The sequence below is a fragment of the Micropterus dolomieu genome, linkage group LG08 (assembly GCF_021292245.1).
Source record: "Micropterus dolomieu isolate WLL.071019.BEF.003 ecotype Adirondacks linkage group LG08, ASM2129224v1, whole genome shotgun sequence".
NCBI classification, from domain to species: domain Eukaryota; kingdom Metazoa; phylum Chordata; class Actinopteri; order Centrarchiformes; family Centrarchidae; genus Micropterus; species Micropterus dolomieu.
The window spans coordinates 586,285-594,911 of record NC_060157.1 but is presented as its reverse complement, the minus strand read 5'-3'; the positions used below and the strand labels follow the sequence as shown (position 1 = coordinate 594,911).

At 48.0% G+C, this 8,627-nt stretch overlaps 1 protein-coding gene across 2 annotated transcripts in view; it reads left to right on the top strand.

Moving 5' to 3' along the window:
• elk1 (ETS transcription factor ELK1) overlaps nt 1-6,831 on the top strand; it is a 20,022-nt gene extending 13,191 nt beyond the window's left edge. For both annotated transcript variants that reach the window (XM_046056363.1, XM_046056362.1), the window contains 5 exons: nt 326-455; nt 790-926; nt 1,051-1,134; nt 1,213-1,314; nt 6,287-6,831. In XM_046056363.1, coding sequence (XP_045912319.1) covers nt 326-455; nt 790-926; nt 1,051-1,134; nt 1,213-1,314; nt 6,287-6,385 — 552 coding nt within the window. In that variant the 3' untranslated portion in view covers nt 6,386-6,831. The remainder of the gene's footprint in view (nt 1-325; nt 456-789; nt 927-1,050; nt 1,135-1,212; nt 1,315-6,286) is intronic.
• The last annotated feature ends 1,796 nt before the right edge of the window (nt 6,832-8,627 follow it).

The window sequence follows — 8,627 nt, the reverse complement described above, 5'->3', positions numbered from 1 at the left end:
AGAGAGAGAGAGAGAGAGAGGGAGAAAGAGAGAGAGAGAGAGGGAGAGAGAGAGGGGGAGAGATATATAGAGGGAGAGAGAGATATAGAGAGAGAGGGGGAGGGAGGGAGAGAGAGGGAGAGGGAGGGAGAGAGAGGGAGAGAGATAGAGAGAGAGAGGGGGAGAGAGAGAGAGGGGGAGAGAGAGGGAGAAAGAGAGAGAGAGAGAGAGAGAGAGATATCTCTTTACTGTAGTGTCGTCATTATTATTATGCACACAGATATCTTCAGGTTCTGCTTCACGGCCTTCACACTCGTCTCTTTGCTCCTCCTCCCTGGTTCCTCAGCTGATCTGCGAGTCAGGAGAACCAGAGCCCCCCCTCACCGTCGTGGAGACCCCGCCCCCTCCCTGCCTGGAGCCCGGGGCCAGAGGCCAGCAGCCTGCAGGGGAGTCCGGAGCGGAGGTGACGCTAACAGGTAAACGGAAACGACTTCTTCTTCTGAACGTGAGCTGACGGAGAGCTTTTACAGTGTGAGGCGGCCATCTTGGATTGGCGAGCTGTTAAAGACATAATGACATTAGTGTTGGGGGAGGGGGGGGCAGCTGCTTCCTGAATGTTTTCCACTCTCACACTTCAGCTCAGAGAATCCTTGCAGCAGAGTCTTTGTTCTTCTTCACGCTCTAGTTGTAAATATGTAGTGAGCTGCTGGCGGCGTCGAGGCCGACGGTCAGAGATTAAACTCTGTGTGGATCGACGAGTTCTTCTCTCTGTCACCACCGACACCAGGTCTCTCTGTCTGTCTCTGTCAGATCCAGTCCCGTCCTCCCCGGCGGCCACTCCTCCGGTGACCTCCGCCTCGGACGCCGTTCCTCCAAAGCCGAAGAAGCCACGGGGCCTGGAGCTGCCCTCCTCCCCCTCCCTGCCCCCCGGCCTCTCGCTGGATAAGGTCAGCGGCCGCCCAACACTGACTGCAGTCGTTAACCGGCTGCCTTCATTAGTAATAATTTATAAAACTGTAGCGCCGCGCCCAGGTGAAGGCTCTGACATCATAACCTGTGTGTCCTCTGCAGGTGAACGCAGCTGTTAACAGTTTATTGGCTCCTGGATCAGCGACCAACACGCTCACCCCGACTGTCATCACCTCCCACTCTCTGGTACGCGCCCACCTGCTCACCTGTCTGTCCGTGTGTGCGTGTTCTTGTGTTCTGATAACTTCCTGTGTGTGTGTCCAGACTCCGGTGCTGCTGACTCCCAGTCCTCTTCCCTCCACCATCCACTTCTGGAGCACGCTCAGCCCCATCGCTCCTCGCTCCCCGGCCAAACTCTCCTTCCAGGTAATAACGCAGCCGGCGACACGCCCTCCGTTCACGCTTCATCTGTGTAAAGAGGAAAACTCTTGGCTGAAGCCGAATATAATGAAAAACTTTCTGGAACACCGAACAAGGTTTTCACATCTTTTCCATTTATTTACCATTGCATAAATTAAACGGTCAAAATGAGCTTTTTCCTCAGGGTTTCCCACAGCGTGCGGAGAGACTATGGCGGGGGGGTCCGGGGCCCGAGGGGTCCGGTAAAGTAAATTACATGTGTCCAGTTACATGGGGTGTAACGGTCCGTGTTGCCGACCGGCTCGGCAACACGGCCCGGCTGAACCCGAGCCGTTTACCGGCTTCTCGCCGACCCGCCCTTCTCTGCTTCTGATTGGCTAGTAGTCCTTAACTATGAACTGAGCATGTGCAGCTCCCAACAAAGATCATTTAGAGACAAGATGTATCACTCCATAGCTAAAACGAAGGAGCTGCAGCAATGTGCAGCATGACAGAAATATAACCATGGAAACCTGCTCTGGTACAACCTCTAAATGAGATTATGAGCAGAATACCACCTCTTTAAAACATATAACGTGAACATAAAACATATGACAATTTACAATGGGAATAAGTAATAAGTTCATAAAATATCAAAATTAATTAAAAAAGTAATAAACAACAAGGATCATCCAGAGTAATCAGCCATAACCTCCACAGCCAGAATTGCCAGCCTCCATTTCATTTAGAAGCTCCTGAAGATTGAGGACATTTTGCTGCTGATTGCACTGCAGCTCACTGTGGCTGCTCCTGACTGGTGCATTACTCACTGTAATATTTCAAACTGATCCGCTGTCAAATACTAATAATAAATGATTAAAATGACCGTCACCTTGTTCTGTAGACACAGTGCATTTCCTGAGATTAACTTGTGTTTCGTAATACTGCAAATATATAACCGGATGTGGCCCATGGGCCGCCGGGTGATGATCTCTGCTGTAATGTTTGGATGCTAACAGGTCATTACAGTTCGAAACTAAATGTAGAATAGAAGGTGACGCTCCGTACCACAGACACCAACATACTCTGGCTGAACCAGCCTCTCAGGTCCAAACAGGCAGACAGAAGCTCCCTTTGTTGGCAGGATGGACCCGTCTTCCCTGCAGCGCTCCTCTTTAGATCTAATCTGCAGGGTCTTCACAGCTCTGCAGAGCTCATGTCACACTTGGACTCACAGCCACAGACTGTTTCACAGCTGTGTGTGTGTTGAGGACTGAAAGATAACGAACAGGCTTCATCAACAGGAGGTTTGGAGACCTTTTCCTCACAGGATGAATCCTGATGACTTTTGTGACACCTCTCTTTCCCTCTGGTGCCACCAGCATTTATTTGTGTCACTTTTTACAGGTAACAAAGTGCTTTACAGCAATCAGTGCAGAACACAGAAACACAAGTCAGTGCCGCAACGCACTATATTTAAAACAGGGAACAGATCGATGGCCAGTTAAAGGAAAAATAAATGACGCATCGCACAGTGAAAGCTCCTTTTTATAAATGAGTCTAAAGAAGTGAGATGAACCAGACTGAGCCCGGTCTCCTCTGGTAGACTGAGACACCAAAGGCCCTGTCCCCTTTGGAATAGCTAGCAGCGCCCTAGCAGAGGATCTCAGTCCGCGACCCGGATCATAGGGGGATCGAAGCTCAGAGGTATACGGAGGTGGCAGCTCATACCTTTACAGCAATGAAAATAAATTTCAGATCGGTCCTAAAAGAAACAGGCGAGATGTTAACACTGTGGCCATGTGGTCAAAGCGTTTCGTTATAAAAGCGTGGCTGAAATAAAAGACTTGACCTCGGCCGCATTTCTCAAATAATAAAAACATAACGAAACAACTTTCTTTACATCAAAACACAAGTCCTGCTCATAAAGTCCTCGCCCAAGAGTTGTGCCTGAGGGTTTAGTGGTCAGCTGCCAGCTCACCAGGTGGAGCTTTATTCCTTAAAGCTCAGCGTTTAGTAGAAAATAAAGTAGACTTTTGGTCTCAGTGTTTCTCTAAAGAACATTTTCTTCTTATTAAACTGGTCAGATCTGCTCTCACACAGACTGTGCGCTGCGTGCACCTGTACCTGATCCAGGTCACACCGACACTCGGAGCCGGTCGCTCTGCAGGTTCCTGGCTCAGCTTTTGTTCCATCTGTTAGACGATCATTAAAGGTTCACCCTCCCAAACCGCTTATCCTCCCTCGCCCCTCTCTGTCCAGTCAGGCAGGTTTGGGTTTCTGCGTTCAGGAGATATCCGTCTGAGCCGAATCCCATTTGGGACTGAGACATTTTACATCAGCAGAGTGACTGAATCACTTTCTTTCTCTGGTGAGGGGAAAACGAGGCTTCCTCTGCTCCCGTGTGGAGCTGCGTGGTGTTGGTTGTTGTGACGGTTTGTCGCCTCCTTCTGGTGCAGCCAGAAAACTCAGGACGAGACGCTGCGCTCAGATTATTCCACATCAATAATGTGTTACAGGACATGTTTGGGTGAAAAGTCATATTTACAGATCAGCAAACACAGCAAAACTCAGCAGGTGCAGGTTTTTTTATAATAACCGGCATCAGAAATCAGAAGTACTTTATTGATCCCTGAGTTGCTAATGTTGCTGAACAAGGCATTATAGGAATAAAAATAAAAATTTAGACAAGCAGAGAAAAGAAAATTCTAAGAATACAATCTACAACAAACATCAGAGGCTTTGTAATTTCTGTAGAAGTCGTTGGTGTGACGTGTAGCTGCGTGCTGTTTCCTCCACGTAAAAATAATAAAATAAGGTAATAAACTTTCAAAAGTTTGAAATCCATTTATTCTCAGAACAAATTAAAAAAATAATAATCCAAACCATGATTACACGCCATGCTTCAATGGTCAAAACCCACCACCCCTGAATTAATCATCCTCTGTCTTAAGTAGCCTGGTGGAAGAACACAGCGCCACCTAGTGGCAGTACACAGAAGGGCTCCAGCAGTACAGCTGGGTTCAGAACAATAACAGTGCGTTGGAAAGGAAATATGAGGCAGTGTCTGCATTTTTCTTTACAAACTCAAACATCTGCTGTAAACTGAAAAATGTTTCTGTGAATCCCTGAACTGATATTTAGTTTCTGAGAACAGCTTCGCATCTGTTATTCCAGCCCGGGACGACTGGACATTTCCTCTGCGTGTCTTGGTTTTACAGTGTCGGAGAGAAATGCACTACGCCCAGCATGTCCTTAAAGAAGGACACCTGAGTTTTCACACAATAAACGAGCTCACTAATTGAACTCCACATATTATTTTGAACACAGCTGTATTATCTGGATGATGATAATAATAACAACAGATTAAAGTATTTGTTTAAAAAGAAGGCGTGTGAACCTGAACCGTGTCACTGTGACGTTCTCGTAGTTTGTAGTTGACTTGAATCTCAGATTATCGCTTCACTGGTGCTTCCATGTCGTCCCTCAAATCTAAGTCGCTTTGGATAAAAGCGTTTGAGTAGAAACAAACAGCAGCTTCATGAGCAGATGAAGTGCAGCTTAAACGGAGATCTGATAAACGGCTTCACTTAACCCTTTATCTCTGCGTGTCATGTAGACAAACAGGATTAGAGCTGCTTTAACGCTGCTGATGTTTCTCAGAGCCGCAGATTGTTTCCATTTAGCAGAGAACATATGAGTCAGCTCGATGACCGTTGCAACAGAAGCACAAACGGATCACAGGCCATGTTTCCAACTAATTGTCAAGCAAAGTTTTTAAGCGTACTTTTTAAAATGTCGCAAAAAAGGAACAAAAAGAAACTCTGAAATCTGTGCGTTTCCATCAGCTGGTTTGGAGCGAATAAACCGGGCTGCGGCGAGCGTCGTTACGTCAGTAGTTGACGTTACACATGGCTGTGATAAACAAGACGTCGGGGTTAAAACCAGAAACTAAACCAGGCGCACGAACCTGAGGGCCACTGATCTGAGAGAAACAGAGAGGTCGTCAGCAATGTGTTTCAAGCAGCAAGTTGCTACCAGCCACGTCTCCGAGCATTATGGGAATATCCGGTGTTATGCAGAGTTCTGCACGCACCTCCAGATAATGTTTTTAAACGCTGTAATGTCCTTTGTGGGGTTCATCAGTGGAGATGAATGATTCAAAGTATTTTATGGACGTTTAGTCGTTAATATTTAGCATCTGAAACGGACCTTTAAGACGTGAACGCATCATTCAGCAGAACAGCTGATGAAGGCTTCCTGCCCAGATCTGCATCCTCCAGCACAAATGAGCGTCACCGGAATGAGCTGCAGGAAATTCTCAGCAGACGTGCAGAACTCTGCACAACCGGGCGAGACGCCGACAGCAGAAACAGCTGATCAGACGTGAGTTGAAAGTTCGCTACGTCAGAACTTATTATTTACTCTTTTTCTACAAAAAAACACCTCAAGCGAGCAAAAAACAAAATGAAGGATTTTTCTTCAATTTTTTCTGTTTCCATCGACCTTTTCTGATGCGATGCTTCAAATGCGCTCCTGAAACTAAACCGTCCACAGAAACATGAAACTTTTAAAGTGGATTTTGGTTTAATTGATCATTTCTACAGTCATTTGGTAGTAATTATGGGAAACAGAGGAGACTGAGTTCAGCTGGTAGTCAGTCAGTGTAAGTCACCTCCTCCTACTGGACCATTCATCCGGATCAAGAGTTCACCTCCCCGTGGTTTTACCTGCTACCAGGTCACAAGTTCCTCAACTTTCTGAAATCATATGTCAAAAATAGACTCAGCCTCAAAACAAGACAAACGTCCGGGAGCAGCCAGAGGAGTTTGTTTTGCTCAGAGGAGGTGACTCTGAAGTTACAGGCGTGTAAAACAAAGCGCGGCCGTGGTTTTCATAGAAACTACCTGAAGGAGATGAATCTGAAATGTGGACGTTTCTGTCAAACAGCCACAGGGAAGTGAAAATGCTGACGTCTTCTCTCTCTCTCCCCCTTCAGTTTCCCACCAACGGCAGTAACCAGATCCACATCCCGGCTCTGAGCGTCGACGGCCTCTCCACCCCCGTGGTCCTGTCCCCCGGCCCCCAGAAACCCTGAGCGCCCCGCCCGCCTCGCACAGCTCCTCGCTGGGCACAGAGCTCGCCTTCGCCTCCGGGAGGGTCGGAGGAGGCCGCCTGGACTGATTCTGAAACTTCCACATAGTTTTTTGGGGCGCTGTCGCCCGACCGGTAAGACTGGGAGAGTTGGTGGTTTATGGGGACCTTTCGCTGCTGGGGAGTCGTCGCCCAGACCAGACAAAAGACCCGGTTTGTGAACGTCGGAGAGGCCGGAGCCTCCGAACGCCTCTGCTGAACATTTAGCCGGTGCAGAGAGCAGCTGGGTGTCGGGCCTTCAGCCTCCTTCGTTTCTGTATCGGCACTCGAACACTTGGACGAGGGGAAAGAAACAGAAATCTGATCTAAAGAGTGTTTCTCTTCCTCTACGGACGGCGTTCAGCTGGCGGTCTGTAAACTGTGAAAAAAAGAAAAAGTTTATAACTGGAACCAGATCGTGTTGTTGAGTTTTTACTGGAGAAATGAAAACATTTTAAATCCAGAACCGTTTGTTTTCTCTGATCCACGGCTCGGACATTTTGAAAGGAACTGAAGAGGTTTTGATGTGAAGGTTTGACCTGAGCCTCATTAATATTCATGAGGTCGTCTGAGGAAACCTGCGGATTCCAGATTTATCTCAAGTTCTTTCTCGTGGGATCTTTTTCGGGCCTTTTTGCTCTTCGCTCGTCGTCTGTTTTTTAAAAAGTGTCTATTTATTTCTGTTTCCTGTTTTCAGCGTTCTCTGCAGATTCTTTAACCTGATGGCGTTTTGCGGCTCCTGACTGTACGGGGCGAGGCAGACTCTCTCGCTCCCAGATGAACATTTTATAAACTCGGTTTGCTGGATTCCTCCAGAAACGACTTTTAGGGCCATTTAAGGGGTTTTGCTTCGCTCTTATTGGCCACGCCTTTCTCCAGTTATGCCTGGCCTGTTATTGGACTGACCTCCTCCGCATCATTTTGAACTGACCACTCACAGAGGAGAGATGTTGATGATGATGGACCTTTCCGCCTTCGTCGGCAGCCAAGTTTTTTCTCTTAATGTGACGGTGTGTATTTCCTGTGTGGACACATTCCTTCAGCTTTGCAGGCTGATGCAGCCGTTTGTTTTCTTGATAACAGCTGGGCGTCACTTTAATGTCAGCCTTCATTCCAGACGTACAGCAGATTGTTGTTCAGCAGCTTCGATCGGTGAATGTTTTTCCTGCGTTTAGTTCCTGAAAGCCTCGGATTCCTGGTGTTGTTCATCTGCAGAGATGTTGCCACAAGTTTTCGTGCGAACGCTGGTTTCCGCTCTCGTCGTTCTGGGACTCGTGCTCAGGCGTTTTTTAACTGACAACCTAACAAGCTGAGTCGGGTCGGGCATCGAGAACCGGTGTTCTGCCTGTATCTACGCTCCCTTGTTGAAAAATGCTACCGAATCATAATCGTAACCGCATCTCGATAGGTAGCATAAATCGTCAGAACACTAGTTTGAATCTGTACCAAGTTTTCGAGAACCGTGGACTCGTTAAGACCCGTGCGTTTGGATCCTGCTCCACGGTTCCTGACTTCCTGCATGTCTCATGTTTACAGCCCATCAAAGTGTCGCCGACCCAACGTCAACAAAGCGTGAAGAAGAGGGTCCTTCTGGTTCCGGTCCTGGACCGTGGCGGGCCGCAGCAAACGCTCCAAAGTTTGGCAACAAGCTTGTGGCAACATCAGAATCTGCACAGAATGAGGCTGAACCGTCTGTGGACGCTGACGCATATTACGCTTCTTCTGAGACTGTTGTTGCTGCTGCTGTTGTTGTTGTTCTTCTGATGCTAGCTGAGCGCTGTGGTTGCCACGGTAACCTGACCCGACTGTTTGCTGTTATTGTTGCTGCGGAGCTGAAGCTCCTCGTGGTGATGCTGTTAACGTGTTTCTACGCTTCTGTGTGAGACGCCGAGGCTGCTGACACGCACAAACCGTAACACACACACACGCGCACACACACAAACTGTAACACACACGCGCACACACACAAACTGTAACACACACACGCACACACACACGCTGTAACACACACACACACACACACGCTGTAACACACACACGCACACACACACGCTGTAACACACGCACACACACACACGCTGTAACACACACACGCACACACGCTGTAACACACACACACACGCTGTAACACACACACGCTGTAACACACGCACACACGCTGTAACACACGCACACACGCTGTAACACACGCACGCACACACACACAC